This window comes from Anoplopoma fimbria, chromosome 17 (assembly GCF_027596085.1).
Source record: "Anoplopoma fimbria isolate UVic2021 breed Golden Eagle Sablefish chromosome 17, Afim_UVic_2022, whole genome shotgun sequence".
In the NCBI taxonomy this organism is placed as follows: domain Eukaryota; kingdom Metazoa; phylum Chordata; class Actinopteri; order Perciformes; family Anoplopomatidae; genus Anoplopoma; species Anoplopoma fimbria.
Genome location: NC_072465.1, coordinates 12,053,788 through 12,077,539, shown reverse-complemented (window position 1 = coordinate 12,077,539; position 23,752 = coordinate 12,053,788). Strand labels below are relative to the sequence as shown.

The 23,752-nt window shown below is 40.5% G+C and overlaps 1 protein-coding gene across 1 annotated transcript in view; it reads right to left on the bottom strand.

Moving 5' to 3' along the window:
- Positions 1-23,752, bottom strand: part of cadpsa (Ca2+-dependent activator protein for secretion a) — a 126,911-nt gene that overhangs the window by 31,687 nt on the left and 71,472 nt on the right. The window contains exons 10-15 of the mRNA XM_054616472.1: positions 17,542-17,650; positions 15,778-15,990; positions 15,297-15,308; positions 7,653-7,789; positions 6,055-6,317; positions 5,552-5,752 (exon numbers count right to left, since the gene is read on the bottom strand). Coding sequence (XP_054472447.1) covers positions 5,552-5,752; positions 6,055-6,317; positions 7,653-7,789; positions 15,297-15,308; positions 15,778-15,990; positions 17,542-17,650 — 935 coding nt within the window. The remainder of the gene's footprint in view (positions 1-5,551; positions 5,753-6,054; positions 6,318-7,652; positions 7,790-15,296; positions 15,309-15,777; positions 15,991-17,541; positions 17,651-23,752) is intronic.

Genomic DNA, 23,752 nt, shown 5'->3' with positions numbered 1-23,752 from the left:
TGCATCATTGATGTTTCTGCACTAAACAATTTTGGAATGCACTGAGCTGAACATTGTTCATCATCAGGTTCTCCTGTGTTAATGGCATAACGTGCTCATATAGATAAACATTTGATTTAAAATAATAACATGTGTTTTAAGGGACATTTTTGACACACCAAAAAAACAACTTCTTGCAGTGAATGGCAATAGAGACATGCAGATACAAGAGTGATGGATTTGGAGGTACTGGCTCTAATCACTACATTAAATGCCATCAACAGCAATTAAAGGGCAGCATGCTTTGCTACAAATACAAGCTGAGAAAGTACATGGTGAGCTTGCTCTGTACTACATCTCTGCACACATGCACACAAACAAATACAGATACCATCAGTCAATTCAAATTAATTCATTTTAATGGCAAGCAAGCCAAATTTCATAATGCAAAATTACATTATGCTCTTCTGAAACAAATTATCACTGTTATATCATGTTTTCATTATTATTTCAAAACACTCTTAGCTATTACAGTTATTCAAGAAGGTGTGTGTGTGTGTGTGTGTGTGTGTGTGTGTGTGTGTGTGTGTGTGTGTGTGTGTGTGTGTGTGTGTGTGTGTGTGTGTGTGTGTGTGTGTATGTGTGCGTGCATGCGATGTGTTTATCGCTTGTGACATGGTTGGGTCTGGGTGGAGTGTGAGCAGAGTGCATGTGACAGAAGAAGCGTTGGACTGGTGGCCATGACAGCATGATGAGAAGCAGGAGACATGACACTCCCCCCCAACTCCCCCTTTTGACATGTCATTTCAGTAGACAGTGAGAAACTCTCTCTGTTTGTGTGTTAGTGTGTGGTGGGGGGTATTTCGCTGCACTGCTTCACGAGTGCTTGTTAGATTTCAAGAAGTACCAATTTGGTGAGCATCAGCGACCATTTCCTCCTCAGTTTTTATAGCTATTTGAGCACTGACACTGTCAGTGTGTCACAGCCACCTGTAGGGCTCTGCTGCTGAACATCATGAGGATGACGAGTAGCTGACTGCATAAGGCACAAGTGTGCGAGTCTGTAGACTGGCAATCTCAGAACCCCTTGGCTATCGATCTGAGGACGATAAGCCTCCGGGGACACGGGTCCGTGTTTCTGGGGTTCCGGTGTGGCCAGCCAATATCTGGGACAGCTAATTTTAAACCAATGAAAAGTTACATCATCACCAATATCTACTGGGTTCCCAGGTTCGGTTTCAGCCGATGAGTTATGCCTCTTTTGCTTTCCACACGGAGTGTTCCCTGCATTCAACTAAAGCCCGCTTGAATGTGATTGGTCGATACTTCTCAGATGGCTTGGAAATTGAAACCAGAACACTTCTGACACCAAAATCTTGTCCCGTTACCTACAGATTCTACACATGAATGGAGGATCTGTTTATAGAGATTAGGTGACTGGATCCTTGGCCCTTAACAAAAATAGGCAAAAAATGTCATTGAATTTTTTTCTTTTTTTTTCTGAATACCTAAGGATGGTCTTAAAGTTACAGAGGTTCCTATTCCAACTTTAGAAAATGATGGCAGGCAAATAGAATACTGACTGAAGCCTGAAACCTGATCATAACAAACTGTTGTTCTTTGTTTTGAGATTAATGCAGCTAAATTAAGCTTTGTTTATAGTCGCGCTGGGCGGCGTAGCACAAGCCTCCTTAGAAAGGACCCAAGTTCCGAGCTTTAACAGAGCCGTTTATAAACCAGAGGACGTAAAAACAAACAAAAATGGTCAAAAAGACGAGTGTAACTCATAGATATGCCCACATACTTTAGGTGTAACCAATAAAAAGCCATAAACTAACCTCCACTTTGCAAAGAGGGATTGTAATTATCTGTACTCATATGTCAGACTCATGGACTACTTCATTGCCTCTGTAAAAGTCCTGTGAAGAATATAAAGAATCATAGACTAAATATTCTATTAACAATTTGATTTGGCTGCAAAATATTTACTCAAATGTGTATTTTTAAGACCTTCTGTTTCGAAAGCATCCTAAATCTAATTGGCTTTCTTTGTATTATCCCTAGACATGTAAATAGTGTTTTTATTAGTTCATTATTTGTGACAGTCAAGTGATCCCGTGCAGCAAGTTACAAAAAATCAGAAATGCATGATCAAGTTCCACAACCACTTGCTGGTTATAGTTTATACTCGTGTGTTTGGTCCCAGTGGTGACTGTTATTATATGATAACAAATTAACGTTTTGCGATACCCTTTATTGAGTGGCTGGAGATTGTATGCATTAGAAATGCATTGGCGTACACAAGCCTGACTTAAAAAATGGGAGAGGAATTATAACAAAGATTCACAGTAAAAAGCCACCTCACCTCTCACATTGTGACGGGGAAATAAAAGAGGGAGATTTCACACTAATTAAGTCCTGTAGGGCTCTCTATCTCTCTCTCTCTCTCTCTTTCTTTTTTCATCCGGCCGAGCGTTGTTTTTTGGCAGCTTCCTCATGTTTGCTTGACCTCAAGACCTCACAGCTCCGATGACGACAACAAGCAAATGAGCCATCAGTGACAGCGAGGCGGCGAGCCAGCAACACGTTCACATCTCCTTTAATATGCAGGGGACCACCACATCAAGTCCTCAAGGTAGAATACCATGAGTCATGTTCAGATTAGGAATATCCTGCAATTTATGTTTCTTAAAAATGTAAAACTGCAGCTCTAACTGGAAACGATTCTGAATTATTTTGATAATGCAGCAATTTTCTAATCAAAAATGTAAAAAATGTCCTGTCCCAGTTTCTCGAAGTTGAATAATTGCGTCCCATCTCTCGGTTGGTGACTTTTAATCTGTCAACTTCAACCTGTGACTGGTGTGTTTTACGTTTGACATTATAAGGATCCCAATAAAATAATTATAAAATAATTATAAGTCTAAAAATAATTGAGCTTAAAAGTTATTTGCCATAAAATAAAACATTTAAATGGGCTTTTAACTGACTTTGTGATTGTTTTATTTACTTATTGTTGGTTTTCTGTATCAATCCAAACAACACTTTCATCAATAATCTATTTTAAAATATACATTTCACACCAGCTGTACCACAAGATTGTTGCACAGACATGCATGTGTGCACAGTAGACAGTTCCATTCTTGGACATCCCTACTGGCACTTAGGCAATGAGCGAATTGATATTAAAAAACACATATATTCTCACTGGTTGTTGTGATTGCATTTCACCCACTTTAAAACCATAAAGCGTAGCTTTAGAAGCTGTAATATAGCTTCATTTTAAATATGAATTGTTGTTTCACATCAAAATTAACTGAATTATTATTTAATATATATGAAATAAAGAGCAGCTGATATTTCATCTGTTTATTTTAAAGCCATTTCCTAACAAACAGTGGATCTAAATGAAGTGGACATTTAGCTGGACAGAAGTCAAATTCTGACACTTTAGCAGGCGACCGCGCAACCGAGTCCAACTCGGAGCACCAACACCTCCAGGCCAGCAGGCTATTAGGAGGCAGGGGTGGGGGTGGGGTGTTTGTGTGTTTGTTTGGGTGGGGGGTGGTCTGGGTGAGGTGTGTGCACTGGGGCACACGCAGCAGCGACGGCAGCAGAGACATTCGGCCGTCACACATGACAACCTGTCAACCTGTCATGCCTCGACCTCCAGGCGCGACGGCTGGACTAGCAGAGCAGGTCTCTGTTTGAAGTGTGTGGATACGTAGATAAATCGGACTCAATATTTGTGATTATATGAAACGAGAAAACTGCAATTAGACCTCCATATTAGAGTCCACATGTATGTGTATTTATTTTCATCATTAATAATAAACTGTGTGTATTAATGAACTTTGTCCTCTGGCAGCAAGAAACAACTTTTGACGGCTGAGTTCAAACCAAAGACCGACAGCCTCCATGACCTCTGCTCTCTGCGCCGGAGTGGCCCTCGTCTATCTTTGTTACGCATCAGCCGCAGACGGCCGACTGTGATGTTGACAGATTTGATGTCCGAGCACATCACAGCAGATTAGACGAGAGGTAAATACTGCAACTTAGATAACAGGGTACATACTGGAACCAAGGCCAGATGACTCCTGTGCTGAAAGCTGGCTAAACTACTGTTGAACCAGACACTGGAGTGTTAAAGGAACACTCTGTAGCATTTAGGCAAGGTGGCAAGTTTTTTTGGGGTGGCAGAAATAGAATATAATAATCATTAAGATGATTTCTTTACTGTATTATCATTTGAAAGGTATTATGTTTTCGTGAGCTTAGATTAAGCTGTTAATATCTATGTAGGGAGCAGGACCCCTCACCGGAGTACGCTCATATACTGTATATAAGAAGTGGACGTAGTCATCATGACCTCACCCATTGGTTTGTGGACTGCCAATATGAAGCCTTGAGTTCGGGGATTTCACCATCGCGTGCTTGGAATACGGCTGACGCCATATTTGCTTTTTTGCAACCGATGATACTTGGAGTTAAGTAGTGATGCCGTATAACGGCTCTGGCAGCAACCTGTCAATCACAGAAAGCCCGCCCTAAAGCATACCCTACTTTATGGTCTATTTGACTCTAAATGGACCATCATTTACTAAATGAACATCATGCTGTATTGAAGAAGACTTGAAACTAGAGATTGAGACCATAAACTCATGTTTACAATGTTTACTGAGGGAATAAATCAAGAGAGAAGTAGAGTCATTTTCTCATAGACTTCTATACAACCAGAGGAGTCGCCCCCTGGTGGACAGTAGAGAGAATGTAGGTTTAAAGTACTACTGCATTGGCTTCACTTGGCAGAACCGGAGGTACGCTGCCTTAGTACGCTATGTTGCACTGCCATGTTTCTACAGTAGCCCAGAAAGGACAAACCAAACACTGGTTCTAGATTAAGCCATTTGTTTTTTCCTGTTGGCCACTATAATTCAATTCAATTCAATTCAGTTTATTTTGTATAGCCCAGAATCACAAATTACGAATTTGCCTCAGTTCTCCACATGCACTATAGTTCTCCTACATGCCAGGAGAATTTTCAGTTGGGTGCTCACCACTAGATTCCGCCAAATCCTACACACTGGCCCTTTAAGGTAAAACGCAAGAGTTGAAATGAAGGCATTATTTGGAGATTAGTTTTAGGTAAGAAAAAACTGATATTTTGGAATAATTTATAACTGATGTTAATTTAAGCTTTCCTCCACAAAGGATCAAGCTGCTACGCTTCGAGTAATTTTTCCAGCCCACAGGCAGTTAGTATTTTATAGCAACTTCTGGAGCTCCTGCTGCCAGCTATCGTCATTGAAAAGAGTCAGTAAACCTGGGAAGGATATTTCAGTTTGATCATTTCTAAAATCTAGTTCAGTCTTGCTGATTTATTGCTGATAACCGGGTCAAACCTGATTTGCTTCTCAACCTGTCTGACCATTTGTGTTGTTGGAAAACTGTGATTAGCAATGCATCTCCAGATCTCAGCGTAGTGTCAGGGATGATGGTTACATTATATAAAGAAGATGTTTCTGTTTTTCTCTTTCAGACTTTTCCACACAAACTATAGGAGATTACTTACCTTCTAGATCCTGAGAAAATTGAGGACCTGAAGTCCTTTTTCTTCATGAACTCTATGATTTTGAGTTCTCTCTTAGCAGGAAGCTCAGGGGCAGAGAGGAACAGGGCTCGTTCAAGTTCGGCCTCAGATACCGGCCAGTTTAGCAACTCAGACACACGCTGACTAGGTTTGGTTGTGTGGACATGCAGGGATTTGGGAACAGTGGAGGGGAAGGTCATTTTGTGAAAGTGAACAGGGTAAAGAGGTTATACAGGAAAAATAGAAAAAAGAGAGAGGAAAAATGAGCGTGCAAACAACATGCAAACAACGTGCAAAGAACATGCATATGAAAACAAATCAAAGCATTTAACTCAAAGGCATAAAAAACAGAGAGGGGGGGTCACATATGGCATCCTATATGTGCCTGTACTTGTGGACTGGCTTGCTTTTCATTCATTTGTCATCATTTTCCTGCTCCAACATCCGTTATGACAATAAAAACAAATCATATTTTGTGTTGTAATCATTTTAGCATTAGGCTAGCTATTGGCTGTGTGTAAAGTGAAGGACACAGGACTAGCCAGCACCTTGACGTGTACCTGTTTCCATGGACATGGGAGGCACAGAAGGCAAAGCTGTAGTGCAGCAGGGTGGGGTCGATCATGGCTCCGTTCTCCGCCCTCTCCAGCAGATCGCTCAGGTAACATAAATGCCGATGGCAGCCTCGAACGCCGTAGCGAGCGCAGTACTCATCTAAGACAAACACCTGACCGGGACTGAACCAGCCCTGTGGGTGACACAAACAAACACTGCTGAGTGAGGCAGACAGATGTTGCTACACACATACAGAAGTCATACAAGACTGCAAACCAGGCAGCATGCTTCACAACACTGATATCTTTACCTGTAGATACAACATAGAAGAGAAAATGGGTCTTTGTTGCCTCTGAATGAAGTGAATCATTGCAATGCTTAATTAAACCGACGGTGACCACAGTCCTGTTTGCAGTCTTTGTGTAATCTCAGCCTCCTTCAAATTTAGGCTATATGTCCACACTAATACATTTGAACTTTAATTTTTGAACCCCTAAAAACACAGTTTTAGATTGAAAACTTAAGGGTTGTGTTTAAGCTGGACGCACTGAAAAGGATGTTTGCTTCCTGATCGTGTCTTTTCAGTGACAACGTGTCCTGATTTCCCACCCCCCTACCACGTGACACTTTTCCATAAGAAGACAAACAACCAACAGTGGTTAATTCAGTAGGTCTAAAGAATTACAGGCATTTCTGATCTTGTTGACTATGCTAGCAGCTGTGAATTTGCCTACATGCACAGGAGGCAAACTATTATTCAAGGCATTTGGGAGCAGCGTGTCCAGTGGCCTCATCAACCCTATGGAGCAGATTTTGTTTTTCACAACCTTGGAGAATTTCACAAAGAATCTGAAAACAAACAAAGCATGAATGTTGTTGCTGTGGAAACAATGATACTGAGGGGAAACGAGTGAGTAGATGTTCAGCACTTTCTTGAACCGTAATGAAGTAAAACTTTGATTTTATTTGTTAATTTTTTTAAATTAAATTTGATGTGTGTGTGAAAGAGATTAATCTTTAATATATTTCCAATAAATCCGCCCTGTTTGAGTGTGTGTGTGGAAAATATAGAGCAAGATCTTAAGCATCAAACAAGACCTGTTATTATAGGACGTACAATAATATTCAGTTGTATATTCTCTAACCAAGCATCCAACTTCAGAGTAGACAAATCTGTCTACTCAAATACCCTGTGTATGTGGTCATGTGACATGCGTTTTCAGGCGTGTCCTTATGGACAGAGATCATTTCTACGGTGCTAAAAGGTGTGTACGGAGTGTGTTCGATTGTATTTTAAAAAGGAAACATATCAGTGTGGTTGTAGCTTAATTTCTTGTGAGATGATCCAATACAGCCCCCCACCTTTCTGAAAGTGTAATCAAGTGGGAGTCCAACATTTGAGTAACTTTCCAAAATGAAAACCCAACAAACACGCTGCGTTTTATGCAGCGATTGCTCAGGTGTATGGTGGTGATGGAGCAGACAGGCTTCGAATTTCTCTCAGCTACATTATTAGGCCTTTCCTTACCAGGCAGGAGTAGGAGTCGTTGAGTCTGTGGTCCAGAGTGAGGCGCTGTACCAGCTCAAACAGCGAGCCGTGGTCAAAGTTACAGGGGTTGGCTGAAATAAACTCGTCCATGCCGTGCTTCTGGGCTCGGTCGGCATCTGTGCACACCCATTTATCCATCCAATGAGGGCCAGACAGGGAGAGAGACAAAGAAACAGGAGGCAAATGTCAGTGCCTGGAAGAAAAAACTGAATAAAGTTCACCAAGGCATTCAATTCATTCTCATGTGGAACAAAAATTGAAACAAATAATCCTATGAAGTGCCAATTATACTGCAATGCTGTACGCACAACTCAACAAAGGATAACGTTAACTGAAAATTTTGGTTAAATTACAGTTTTCATGTAACAGCACAGTAAGTTATTAGGTTATGTGTCCAGCATTGACTCAATTATGGGCCCTTCATGAGGGTTGCCAGTTTTGACTCAACAGGCAGGTAAAGTTAAGGTGGACAGGAGAGTTTTCCAGGCAGCGTTCAGGAGATGACTGCTGATCTGGAGGTTGATGGTTAGTTCTGGTGTTCATGTTCATGTTGAATTCATGCACAGACATTCATGTCTAATCGCGTCGACTTGGATTAATGCAGCTCTAAACATCTTTTCAGGTTCAAGTCTTTTCCACTGTCTTAAGCCCTTTAGACCCTTTAGGGGTGTAACGAATAAACAACACAGAGATGCGAAATGCTCGCCTGCAAATATTATATGTCTAAGGCCCTTACTGAGAAAGGTAATAACTGAGGTCTGCGATACGCTTGTCAAGGTTGAAAGGAGTAATAAAGTTTGCTGTCTTGTTTTGGACCACAGAGCCTCTGTGTTGTTGTTTCATAAAGTTTTTTTTGTTATAATATCAACAGTTAAAAAGAAAATATATTGACGTACAAATAAGAAAAACATCCTCTTTATGGCCTTTATGCCTGTAACTACATTGGTTTTGTACAGGGCTGTAAGTGCTGCTGAAACACTTGTGCATAATTGTACATATCCAGTGAGGTAGATACTGAGGAAGACAGCTGTTGCTGCTGCTGCTTATGTGTAGCCGGTGTAAACAAGGTAAAAGACTGCATGACCAAGGCACACCAAAGTCTATTTATCCTGCCACAGTTTCATAATGAACCCAAAATATTTGTACACTTCTCTCTCTGCAGTGCTAAAGATCGCAAGCATAAAATATTAATATGCTAATCCATCTTTTGAACGATACATGTACTATTCCTAGAATATGGAAAAAAGCTGTCATTAGTCCTGTTTTGTGCCGTTTATCATAGGAAGACAAAAGCTGGTGAAAGCTGACTCGACTCTCTCTGACCGTCATAGGTATTGGGGATCCTCAAAGCTATGTAACCTCTCCCCGTCTTTTCACATTATAAAGGATTGTAGAGATCTGTACACAAACAGCTACATTTTCCAGTTTCTGATGATACATCCATGCTAAATTCACTGATAAAAGATTCAGTTATGGCTTTTATTGGGGGGGAATGTGCAAATATTTTGGTGAAGGGGATCATGCATTAATATTGGATTAAGTTGTGGATGTTTGTGTTACTGCATGTTAACTGTAGCTACATTATAAATGCAAATGGACATATTGTGTGTCATCGTATCTTCATAAAAACAGTTCTTGTGATTTCTTACGAAAAAGTTACTCCTCATTTTACTCCTGCAGGTGTCAACTTCTGCTTGTTACATGCATACAGTCTTTTCAAAATAAACTTCCGTCAACCCGGGAATCTAATTACTTGACAAAACATGTCACAGAGTTATTTTGCCAGTAGACTCATTCAAATGCACTGCCAGTCTTGTGCCTGTAATTTTAATAGCCAATAAAAGAGAAGCCTTCAGAATTTTGAGTTGCTATACAGCCTAATGGACGGTCTTTAGAAGAATAATTCTACCACTACCCTAGGCTTCGGACAGGTACTGCCTTATAAAACAGAATGTTGCATTGATGCTAATAGGCCATATGTTAACCCACATACCTAAGCCCTGCAGTTCAAGAGTGGCCAAGGTCCAGAACTGCGTTACCCATAATACAATCCAACAGTTGCTTCACAACACCCTCCCATTTCTAATGCCACTTCACACTAGTGTCGGTGGCCCCAGCCCCCTGGTGGGGCCCTTAATTAATCGCTTTCCTGAACATCTCAGAATGAGCAGATGATGTGGGGTGGCCTCACACTAATCTCGATTGTCTGCAAAATAGGAGGATTAATTCAAATATGACAAAAGGATTTAACTTGCTTTCCTTGAGGTGGTGTGCTATACTTACACCAGGGTGCTATAGTAGGGATTGGGGGGGGGACATTCGCAGGGCTGCTGGGGGCTGTGAATCCATACAAACCTGCAGGCTGGCTCCACCAGGCTTTGCTGGTGGGCTACAAAAGGGAGGGGGGCACCTGCTCCGCTTCCACTTTCTTGGATTTGGGATTTACATGTCAATACGTTTGCAAATCTTATATAATGATGTGATAATATGCAGAGCCAATGTCGAACCTTAATGCTTCACAGCCCTGAAACTCAAACAGAGTGTTTGAGTAGACACTAACTAAAGACGCGGTTAATTGTTTTGTCATAGAAAGGTAACCTTACACCACGCATCATTATTGCTTGTTGGTTACCAGCATTATATTACATTAAACCCAACTGCTAGAATTAAGAAATTTCAATACTAAAAGATTGAACTCTTAAAAAAACAAAAAAAAACTATCCACAATGCAATACAACTGAAACCCCACTGCAGTTAATGTGCCATCAAATCCCTGATTTGTCTTTGGGCCCGTGTTGTGTTCTAGTTCAGGTCCAGTGCACACAACACACTATAGACATGCTCAGGGCCGGACATCAACCACTACTCCTTGCTATCCTGCCCTAGCACACATTGGTTTGTGCTCATTTGATAAACCCATTTCTATTTATGATTATTAAAAAAATAAGCACATTGACTCTGGAAGGCAGCTGTGCATGAGTGGACAAGGAGGGGATTTCAGACACAGCAGAAGGAGTGTGTTTCCCAAAATATAAACAAACAATGCCTTTATGTCTTCATTTCTGCAAAGGTATGTTATAATTGGTTTAATCCATTCTGGCTCACAGCAATAAAAAAAAACCACTCCACAGGGTGTTGTTTTTCAATAACTGCACAGCTTATCATAGATCCAATTCAACTTTGATCTTGAGTAGACAGTGGCGTGTGGTCTGTCCCATCAGTCAGGACAAACCTGGGACACATGTGAATGAAGGTTATACGGAGCTCCACAGCGATCAGGAGATTTGTCAGCCAAAGTCCTCTTCACTGCCCAGTGAAGGCTCCCCAGCTGTCAATCAACAAACAAAACAAAGAGCAGGATGCTGGGAGCTGATTGTGTCCCCTCAACAAGTCCCCCCCCCCCCCAAATATCTAAAAAGGTGACATTGTGGTGCCCCCTTGGTTTGTAGCTCTTGGCCTGTCAGGTCTGTTTGATGTGAGTGAGCGGGAGTAGAGGCGGGAGGGCTGGACAGTAACATGCAGTGACACTAGTCACCCCCGTCCGTCTGGACTGGGGAAGGACGGCCCTGACAATGATTGACGGCTGCTATTCATTTATAGATCCAGAGAAGAGGAACGCTACTGGTCCTGGGTTGGATGGTCAAAAGCATTTGGGGCTATTTTGCATGCGGCTTGATTTTTTGTGGACTGACCATGAAACGCGCCTACAGCTTTCTGTCATTATGCTGGTGAAGATCCTCAATGATGCCCCAACCTCCCCTTCCACAACCACTGCACACCTGATCATTAAGATACACTTTTTAATTTGGTCAAAGCTTCTCACAGATGAAGTTATCAAACTCAACACAACTCTGCTCGGTCTGACAGCTATCTCCTGGGTGAAAGTCCTGCGTTTGTTTGACCCATCCATTCACCCCGACCTCCTCCCTATGCTGACCTTGTCACTCTTTATACTACGTCACCTGACTTCCTCCTTTGCTCAAATCATAATCATTACAACCAATAGAGGTAGGCGTTGTCTTCCTTTATTCGTTTTTGTCATCAACCATGTGAATAAACGATAACAGCCTTCTGAACCTACTAATAGGTGTAGCAGGCCCCAAGTTACCAAAAACCATTCACACCCATTCATACACTGATGACATGGTCTACCATGCAAGGTGCCACCTGACCATCAGGACTCTAACTAACATTTACACACTGATGGCACAGCTTTCGGGAGCAATTTGGGGTTAAGTGTCTTGCCCAAGGACACATCGACAAGGACTACCAGAGCTGGGGCTTGAACTGCCGATCCTAGGATTGGAGAACGACCCTGCTCTACAACTGAGCCATATTCGCCCCCTATTGTGTAGTATTCACTCATTTAATTCCACTTCAATGCCACAATGAAATTGTTGTGTGTTAGACGGTGGGACCTTCAAGGGCAGTAGACTATGAGTGTGTAACTATGGCCTTATTTAAAGAATAGAAATATCACTTCAGACTGCAAATTGGTGTTTACAGTTTTTACCATGACTTCAGTCTTCCCTAACCTAAACCAAGTAATGTTGCTTTAAGGTAACCGTATTGAAATAATCATAAAACTTGTGTGGACATTGTTGGAGAAAAAATATTATCTCATTTTTAGATAAACAAAAAAGAGAGTTTCAGTGAGCAGCTGACTGAAGGGTCTACAATATTTGTTTGAAGAATATAGTATATCAGAATATCAAACTGGTTCAGCAGTGAAAACAGGTTGAAAGCTAGAGATCACAGTGTAAAAGTGAACCACCACAAGACCTGGAGATCGAGGCAGAGAACTGTAAAATGAAGGAACAACACTGTTCCTGTAAAGCTTAAGCTCAAGCTTCTAAAGACTTGACTTGACCCATGTCTTTGGACTTCCAAAGAAAACAATGGGTGCATGGGTTTTAACATGCGTCATGCACTGTTAGTGTGTGCTGACCTTTGCCTGAACCTGTAATTTCATAACCAGCCTGGTGAAGAATGTAAAGGGACATTGGGAGAAAGAGCAGGAGGAAGGTGGACACAGAAACAGCTGCTGTGTTACTGCTGCTCATCCTGTCATCTGTACATCCACCTGGAGGTTAGCTCCTCTCTGTTCTGTCCCAACAACAGATGTCCAACAGAATGTCTGCTTTAGTTTTATGAGAAGTGAATAATCTAAGGTCTGCAGCAAGTCAAAGATCTCTATGAATCACCCCATTTGAAATAACAGTAACAACTTGACTAAGAAAATGAAGATGTACAAATGTAATTTAAAGCTAAGATAGTAACAGGTGTAATATGTCAAAGAACGAAATGTGAAATGTTTGTATGCTTTGACCTAGACCTATATTATATATATATATATATATATATATATATATATATAAGAAGTTTCACACTGAACGATAATAGAAGAAAGCATTTGAAACCTAATTGGACAGAACAAACAGCCTTTCACACTTTATATTTTCACTGTAAGTATAATCCTGTGTTACTAAAATAAAATGTCAAAACAAAGTAAACCATCAGTCATCACTTCAACAAAAAGCATAAACAGCTGGAAAACAAAACTCTTAACTCTGTCTTTGTTTGTTACAATGTTTGAATGTAGTCTACTTTGATTTGAGTTGGGTGGGTGGGGGTAACATGATGTTTTATTATTCATTGCGTGGATCCAGGTGTGAACTGACAAGTAGTTATTTGGTAATATTGACTGATTGCTGCCTGATTTAATTGTGCAGCAACCACACTGTATAATTCATTGGCTGGCACTTTTAACTTGGTAATTACCCACTGCTGGGACTCAGTGGGACTCCAGTGGTTGTGTCAAAAACAGCTCACTCATTGAATCCACCCACAAAAATGCATGCAGGAAGCTGTTTTTCATTTATTAGGTGTGTTAGTCTGCACCCATTTCTCTTTAAGTCAGTTATGCTGTATTTTAATTTTGTTTGATACAATACACTGCAGTTTACTTAAAGGTACATTTTTCTGGTAATTGATATACAAGTGTATGCCTTCTAGCCAACACATCCTCAATCCTAACTCGTCAAATACCAACCCTTGGTCAGTGGCCCTATGCTTCAAACTATGACACTCTAAGTTCCCTTCTAGCCTCACTTTTGGTCGTAACAGGGGCGGTCACGTTCAATGTATCCTCATACAACAGTTCTTATGTCATCTTAGGAAAGTTATGCCTAGTTTTACCTGCGTTTTCCTACGAAAGCCAGCAACACAAGTCAATTTCTGCTCTTTACATGCATACAGTGTTTTCAAAAAATAAACTTCTGTCTTCACAGGAAACAACTGAATATGGTTTAAGCAACAAACCTACTTAGTTATGATTAAGAAAAGATCGTCAAAAATACTTTGGGCAGCCTGATCCTGATCTACAATTAAATACAACAATGTTAGTGCTATAGCAGGCGCCCAATGAACCAAGGAGCTGATGAAGATTTTCTCCTGTCTACATCAATGGAGCTGAGGAGCTGATGAAGATTTTAGAAAAAAAGGAGGCACACACTCCTGTCTACATCAATGGAGCTGAGGAGGAGCAAGTGAGCAGCTTTAAGTTCCTCAGAATCAGCATCACAAACAATTTGACATGGACCTCAAACATCTCCATCCTGGTGGAGGAAGCTCATAGACGGCTGTCTCTTTAAGGGAACTTAAGATTCCCGTGCCAGGATCTTGTTAACTTTCACAGAGGAGCAATAGAAAGCATCCTGACTGGAAACATTACAAACTGACATGGGATGGGTTGTTTGTTTTTCTTTCTATGTAGCAAATTGGTACTATTATCTCGATTTTGTTGTGAAACGTTGTAATGTTCACCAGATTTAACGTTCTAAACATTCTGGCCTCCTCCACCAAACAGCAAGCCCAACTCTGGAAAATCCCGTTTCACAAAAAACACTGTGCACCATATTTAGAGCTGAACATTTTCTTCTGTTTTAAAACTCTCTTTAAATTTCAGCCAATAACAAGTAAAAAAAAAAACGTCTTACTATATGTGACCTTTACCCGAGAGAGGAAAGACAATTGAAATTGCAAAAAGAAAATGTTTAATAATTTGCAGATCAAGCAGTTTTTGAACAATTATGTATCTAATAAAAAAAATACACCATATTTTCCTAATGGAAGACTCTATGGGCCTTTACACATCAGGGTTTTTATTTTCACTACCAGTATGAACAGTTTTGATGTAAAATATTTGCAGCCGTTTATTTTGCATCTTTCGGGTGGTTTACATGTCAGCCCCCCCCCCCCCCTCCGTTGAGATTTTTTCTCATGGCGGTGATACGGTGACCATCACACATGTTGTTAAAAAGTGATCATGCTATAGCTTTGCAGCAATCACAAACATGAAGTCCTCGTGAAAAAAGAAAATATCTACATATAATAGAACTCCCTGACCTACAATGCAGCACTTTTATAGGCTGATCCATGACACATGAATGCTGTAAAGATGGCAGACAGAAGCACAGCCAAAGCAAATCATGTCTGCATGCGTGTTAGTATGTCTCGTCTTTCTGTCCTCACACAGAAACAACAAATAGAAAGGCATTAAAGGAGGAAGAGCAATGGACAACAAGAGGAGCGAAGAGAAAGAAAAGGGATGAGAGCACTTACCCTTTAATCCAGCTACAAGATAGCAGGGTCAGGGTTTAGAAGAAGAAGATGAAGAAGGAACAAACAGAGAAACATAAAGACACACAGCAAAGCCACCGACACTTTAACAGCAGCTGTACGACAAAGAGCGAAGCAGCGCACGGTAAAAAAGATTAACAATTAAAAACAGGTGCACAACATGAGCAGGAAGAGGAAAACTAAAAACATCGTTGGCTGATGTGTAAAAAATGCTGCAAGGACAACTAAAGTAGTAGCACAAGAAAAGAGAGAACAAGACGCTGTTAACGATGAAAAGAAGGGCCTCAACTTTATAATTAAATATGTATGTCAAGGTCAGCAAACTGATCCATTCATATTTTACAATATGAATGGAGAGTATAACAGAAGTAGGCTTCAGAGGATACACTGGGATTGATTGTCGTGTAAAAACACAAAATGGGGCTGAAGTAGAGACCTAAAAGAATCAGAGTTGATGACTTACAGAACTGAGATATGGGTGCATCGAGCTGAGGCGCTGTGCCACCCTTCGAGTTGAGTTTCTGGACCTGGGTGGGAGGAACTGGCTTGTGTGACTGGCCCGTGGCTCGGTACATGGCCTGCACCCAAAGGATCCGGTCCTGCTCGTCGTCGCTGGCGAAGATCACGGTGTCGCCCTCTTTCACAGCGTTGAAGAACGTCCGACCGCCGTCTAGACCTGTGGGATGGACAGAGGAAGAGGAAGTTGATTTATGTGTGAACAGGATCACACTTTCCTGTTTGTAACACTTTATAAAAGTTCGATGGGTCCATCATGTCACCTAAGTGAACTTTGTACTGTAAGTCTCTACTAAGTCCTGAGTAACTGTCACAAGCAGGATCCAATTGGATGTTAGGGCATGGTGTCACGTGTCTTTTTAATGCCACTGTTGTGATCTGATGCAGCAGATTGGAACTCAGCTGTTTCCACACTTGACTTCTGGATGTGACCCGTCTGATCGGTTAATGGTCGGATATATTTTGTTGTCAAAGGATAAGCTGAAACGGTGGATTAAACACATTTCATTTCCTATGAATTCTTCACAATAAAATTAGTTTTTGCTGCTTACTCTTCCTCTCTGCAATAGTACACTTGTTTGTTAGTCACAATGAAAGTCTCCTATTATTTTGTTGCTTTGTGTTTCTTTTCTCTTGAAGCAGCAAAATCAGGAAATGTTGTGTCTTCATCAGCAGTAACTTAACAGGACTCAGACAGCGGGTCCTGGTTTCCCTCCTCTCCTCCCTTTGCTCTCCTCTGGAGAAGAACTCCCATGTTAGGGGAAGATGATGGAGACCTACGTTTGATAAATTGTCTGGATTGTGTCCACATGATGTCCACACCTCACTGAGATCCCAACTCAATATGAGCCAGGCCACCTCGGCAAGATCTGATTCTCGGAGCGCACCGACTTGGCGTGATCGTATGACACATTGAAAGGACCAGTGTAACCATGGTCAGTCACTAGCTCCTACATATACTCACACATACAAAGACCTCTCCTACAACCTCAAGGCACGGTGATGGTGGAGATGAAGAGCTGGAGAGCGAGCTGCATTCAAAACTCCAGCACACATTCAAGAGTCAAAAGTAAGAGCATCATCATCTCATTAAACTGGCTCAATCTGAACATGAATGTTTTTTAACTCTTTTTTATTTACATGACGTGAGTGGAGAGAGGGTGGGGGGGATTGAAGGTTTTGATATGCTCTGTTTTGTTTCACACTGTTTAACTTTACTGAATGGTAAAAACTATTGTGACATTGACTGAATGAACAGTCTTTAGTATAAACTAAATGTTCTAAATGATAAAGGCCTTTTCCAGTGAGTTAGTACTGGACGCTGTTTTTCTCTGACTTACAGCTCCTCCAAAGCCACGGGAGAAATGATACGACTGTTTTCACAGACTACCTAATAAACTGCTGAACTCGCTCCGACCCTTTAATCTCTACCATTAAACAGATGCTATGTTCATTTGTATGGGTGAGGCAGATTAACACCTGTTGACGGCACACCAACACATGTGTTTTTACATATTCTGGCATATTAGACCTCTGTCAGGTTGAAGCTGGGTGTGAGGTGGAAATTTCACAGTCGCGAGAGGAGATCGATTCAGGCAGCAAAAAAAAAACAGAACACCTGTGTAGGTGGACTGTAGATGTGCAGGGACTTGAACAATACATTTGCAGTTGAAATTGTGACCTTGATATTTTTTGGTGTGACTGCTGTTACCTGGCTGGGGATCAGTGTAGTCCACTGTGTAGCCATCCAGTTGGAGGAGCTCCACCGGCTCAGCCTTCTTCTCTCTGTAGCTGCACATGGCAAAGGTGTACTGACTCACCTGCAACAATCACAGAGAGCGGGAAGAGGGAATGCTTTCAATACTACGTGCATTCATATGATGGTTAAACATGAAAATGTCAGCACAAAAATAACAACAGGATCAGGAGGAGCTAAGGAACAAACGACACATTCTTAAAAAGCATTAAATAAAGTGACTACATTATGGGATGGAATCTTCATTGTAGCCCAGAGGGTAATTTCTCCCCAGAAATTACATCAATAGTTACAGATTACAGTGAATATCACATCCAAAAGGGACTGAGAATACACAACGGAACTAAAACTCTGGATGCACATCTCAGAATCAACTCAGTACCACTGTCACTCAACACACAACCACCTGAAACAACACTACAGGCAGCGTTACGATATGTTCCATTGTCTTTGAAGTTTATTCTTTCATTTATCCTGTTCATTTATTTAACATGAACCAAGACCCTATTACAACAATTAAAGGACACTTCTCTATTGCATGGATTGTGTTACTTTACATGTCCCAGAAAGGAATCAATGCTACAATATGCTTCAATAGGCTTTACAGTGGGGCTGGCCAGTTTTGCATGGAGTAATTCCAAGTGCACAAAAAGAAAAACTAAATAAATTCCAGACAAGAGATGAAAAAAACAGCTCAGGCTTTTTTGTCTCAATTGGGAGTTTCATTTTCTTTTTAGATATAGCAGAATGTGGCACTCTTTAGGGTTATATATAGGGCAATATAATTAACAGTAGTTTTGTGTTTAGTTATTACAATAGAATGTAAACATGTGAGAAATGTAGTGATAGTACACTGAGGTTGTGTTTGAGTGAGAAAACTGTTCATGAGATGTGGTCATTGAATGCATTTAGTGTCAGCGAGAGATGATCCTCAGTTTAGTCCACAGTGTCTCTGTGAACAGCTTTACATAAAAATCAGTATTGAAAAATGAATGTAAACGATTGTACATAGACAACTATACATAACACCTCACTTAACCCACTGCTACAATATACTTGAATATAGGATCTTTCAAGACATTTTTTGTGACAATATCTCCCGCAAAAATGAAATAACATCAAATACATTTTTTAAGAAGATCAACATTCGTGAAAAGAAATGCATCCACGCACTGAAATCTGTGTAAAAATCTTTTTTCAATAAGCAAACTTTCAGTCTGAGACCTTCTTCTAGGCAAGATCACAGGCCTCTGACCAAAAGCTTCTGTATTAGAAAACAGATTTGAGTGTGTGGATGCTTTTTTTCCAATAAGTTAGATAAACTATAGCTCCAGCAACAAAGCTAAGTCTGATACTGGGTGGAAGTAGTTTTTTTCTTCTTCTGTTTTGTTCTATATTAAGAGATGACCATTTAAATAAAGAAAATGCACATTTTCTCCAGGAAATAGTAATATGAACCCTTTAACTCCCCCATCATAATATTTTCCAGTTTCATAGAGAAAGACTAACAGAGGTTCCATATCCATCTGAATCAGAAACACCTCAAGTCTTTAGAATTACTTCAAAATAATATTTCATATGAAAAATAATCATAACATTTTTTGACCAACATGTTGAGGTTGGTACAAGCAGCCTTTTTAATGCCCTTTAATTCATCATCTGACACTTTCTGTAAACGTTATAAACAGGAATACATTCTTCTTACATGTTTGACTGCACTTAAACACACCATTAGTTTAAATAATGCACTCTTGAATAATAAATAATGCAGTCTGCAGTAACACATTTTATATTCATCATGACACGTGATGAAGTTCTTACACTTTAAGAGGGAGCTCATTATATCTTGTCATCCCCACAGTTGCTGCTAAACACTGCCTGTTAACAAACGAGTAGCATTTGGTAGTCTGGGAGAAGCTGGAAAATGCATTCATCTTCTGTGTTCATATGCATGATATGTGTAAATAGATAAGAGCTTTAGAGGAATTAGGCAACATCTTGAAGGTTCTGTATCTGGAATTAAGAGTATTAATACAGCACCAAACAGCGGTTATCTGTAAAGATTAATAAGTAAAGATATAGTGTAGTGATGTCAACCTGAGCAGAGAATGAAGTCTCTCCCCCTCGGTGTGTGTTGTAATTTTGTTGGTATAGTCAGGCTGTACCGGCTGATAACGCCGTCCCGACAAACGGTAGCACCCAGCCTCTAGTTCCCCCACAGGTAAACACTGTTATCTCTGTCAGCACTACTACTGTTTTTAGCACTGTTCGTGATGTGAGCACCTTTAGCTGCTAGCCGCCGGCTCAGCCGTTGCCATGTTGAGAGCTAAGGTGGAGGTGCACACGGTTTCCAATAGTTACTCAAATGTTCTCTGGGGCACTTACAAAAAAATGATCCAATCAAACTAGACTTGGGAGACTAGCTAGCCTCACAAAAATTTAAATTGGTAAAATATTCAGTTTTACTGTAGAATAAAACACGAAACACTTTAGTATAACACTAAAATGTCCCTCTTTTCAATAGTCATTACCAAATTGTCACATTTTCACCACAATTCAAATAATAACAATATACTTGTTTTCGGCGCTTACATAGATGTCTATCATGTTCTGTCCCTCTCTTTATAACCGAACCCAATCTAAAAACATAAACAATGCGCCACACCTCTGAATTCAGAAACGTTTTGCCTGGTATGTGTGTCAATTAATCAATGTGTCGTTGCTAATGCACAAGCAGTGAAATTATTGTCCCTATGCTGATGCAAACAGCTGGTGCATGCATAAGCACATCCATGTGAGTGTGCATGAACGTGCAATATGCTTAAGGGTTCCAGTTTGGGGTTTGAAAATAAAGTCACCTTAACTTAAGTCTTTTTTTACTCATGTAGCAATGTCGGTTTTATCTTTTCACCTTTACCACAATGAAGCTGCCTTGATTTTCTGGGGACATCATTGTCCCTTTTGTTGACATTATTCACCCATGCATCAAGACCCCAGGCTTTGTTCTTCACTCCTGTTGGACCCAAGTGACTTTCCCAAACCTGATTTTACTCCAAGTCAAATTGAAGTATATCAAGACTAAGATTCTAAAGCCTTGCTAGCAGCTCTGTGAGGCGTACACAGTGGTTCTTTGAGCTAAATGTTAACATCAGCATGCTAACATGCTCACAATCACAAAGTCAGAGGAGTGGCAGAGCATCAAATAGATGTTGAGATATGTCAGTATCTCAAACTACACATGATCGTAGGGATCTTAAGACTTTGGAAATTACTATGATTTATTCATGAAACAGGAAGATAGAAAGGATGATTCCTAATGATATTGATATAATAATAATGATATAAGAGAGAGAGAGAGAGAGAGAGAACCTCTTATTGTGTGTGTGTGTGTGTGTGTGTGTGTGTGTGTGTGTGTGTGTGTGTGTGTGTGTGTGTGTGTGTGTGTGTGTGTGTGTGTGTGTGTGTGTGTGTGTGTGTGTGTGTGTTTGTGTGCTATATTAATCACATTATAACAAAGTGAAGTGGCTCTATTAGAAGGTTAACTTGAAGATGTATGTTCATGACCAGCAATAATGAGAAGAGGGGCTGTGCGTTTTGGTGTGTGTGTGTGTGTGTGTGTGTGTGTGTGTGTGTGTGTGTGTGTGTGTGTGTGTGTGTGTGTGTGTGTGTGTGTGTGTGTGTGTGTGTGTGTGTGTGTGTGTGTGTGTGTGAGTGAGTGTACACACTAGAGCAATATTTTTGTGCAAATGAGTAGGATAATCAAAATGAAAGGGGGGCATAAGTGTCCTGTGACACCCTGGTGAGAATGACCTAAAGAGGCTTATCCCATTTTCATGTCATATTGGAAAGATGGGACATATAAGGGAGATTTGGTTTTCCGATTCATGACACACAACTCAAAAAAGAGGGTTTGAAAATATTCAAATAGAACTAAATTAAAATTGAGCTCAATTACCTTCAGTGATGGATCTTACAGCTGACACTATAAGTCCATATTTATTTTGTTTTTAGCCTGTCTATATTTGCACGTGATAAGTTGGACAAATCAGAGCTCTTAGAGAAGGATTTAAGATAAAATAAGATAATCCTTTATTAGTCCCGCAGAAATTTACAGCAGCATAGAGTATAGTGCAAAACAAGATCAAAAACAAGTATTGTAAATAAGCAAATAAGCAATAAAAACCGTAAAGAATATTAAAAAAGTAAACAAAAAGTCAAAAATCCACAGTAACTAAAATATTATATATACTACTATCATATTGCACAGTGTATTTACAGCGGGAAAAATAAGTATTGAACACGTCACCATTTTTCTCAGTAAATATATTTCAATACAGGGAAAAAGTATTGAACACATGAAGAAAGGGAGGTGCAAAAAGGCATGGAAAGCCAAGACACCAGCTGAAATCTATCAGTAATTAGAAAGCAATCATGCCTCTTGTCAGTGCAAATTAATATCAGCTGGTTCAGTCCCGACTGATGGCCTATAAGAAGGTGTCTCATTACCAAGGTGTCACACAAGAAACATCTCATGATGCAACCTTATTGTTGCAAAACATACTGATGGCATTGGTTACAGAAGGATTTCTAAACTTCTGAATGTTCCGGTGAGCACTGTTGGGGCCATAATCCGGAAGTGGAAAGAACATAATTTCACCATAAACCGGCCACGACCAGGTGCTCCTCACAAGATTTCTGACAGAGGAGTGAAAATAATTATCAGAAGAGTTGTCCAAGAGCCAAGGACCACTTGTGGAGAACTTCAGAAAGACCTGGAATTAGCAGGTACAATTGTTTCAATGAAAACAATAAGTAATGCACTCAACCGCCGTGGCCTGTATGCACACTCACCACGCAAGACTCCATTGCTGAAGAAAAAGCATGTTGAAGCTCGATAAAGTTTGCTGCACAACATTTAGACAAGCATGTGAAATACTGGGAGAATATAGTCTGGTCAGATGAGACCAAAATTGAACTCTTTGGATGCCATAATACACACCATGTTTGGAGGTCAAATGGCACTGCACATCACCCCAAAAACAGCATACCAAGAGTGAAGTTTGGAGGTGGGAACATCATGGTGTGGGGCTGTTTTTCAGCATACGGCACTGGCAAACTTCATATAATTGAAGGAAGGATGAATTGAAAAATGTACAGGGATATTCTTGATAAAAATCTGCTGCCATCTACCAGGATGATGAAGATGAAACGAGGGTGGACATTTCAGCAAGACAGTGATTCCAAACACACAGCCAAGGAAACTCTCAATTGGTTTCAGAGAAAGAAAATAAAGCTGCTAGAATGGCCCAGCCAATCACCTGACTTGCATCCAATAGAAAATCTATGGAAAGAACAAAAGATCAGAGTTCATAGAAGAGGCCCACGGAACCTTCAAGATTTGAAGACTGTTTGTGTGGAAGAATGGGCCAAAATCACACCTGAGCAATGCATGCGACTAGTTTCTCCATACAGGAGGCGTCTTGAAGCTGTCATTACCAACAAAGGCTTTTGTACGAAGTATTAAATAAATTTCAGTAAGCGTGTTCAATACTTTTTCCCTTTGTCATTCCATTTTATTACACATAACTTCATTTCTGAACTTATTTGTTTGGTTTTCTTTGTATGTATGGATTACTTGGGTTGTTACCGACATCTGGGGAAGATTTCATGGCAATAGCACCTTTAGAAATATATTTACTGAGAAAAATGGTGATGTGTTCAATACTTATTTTACCCGCTGTATATTGCACAGATTTTTAGTGTTGTGTCGTGTGGTCTACTGGGAGCAGAGCTGGTTGTGTAGTCTGACAGCAGCAGGAAGGAAGGACCTGTGGTACCTCTCCTTCACACACCAGGGCCGAAGCAGCCGTGGCTGAAGGAGCTGCACAGAGCTGCCAGGGTGTCCCGCATGGGGTCTGGGTCATTATCACAACTTGGATGTTGACCTCAACACTAAAGGTCAGGAATATAGTAACTCTTGTATGACCAGAGTGCAACATTTTGCAACACCTTGGCTCAGCCAGTAAAACTTTTGGGCCTTCTTGGATGGTTGGCAAAACATCCTCAAATCTACAACATGGTGTATAGTTTCATTTGAAGCTAGATGTTAAATTTGCCCATGACGTAATAAACACATTGTTTCCGAATCTTCTTTTAATGAAGATCC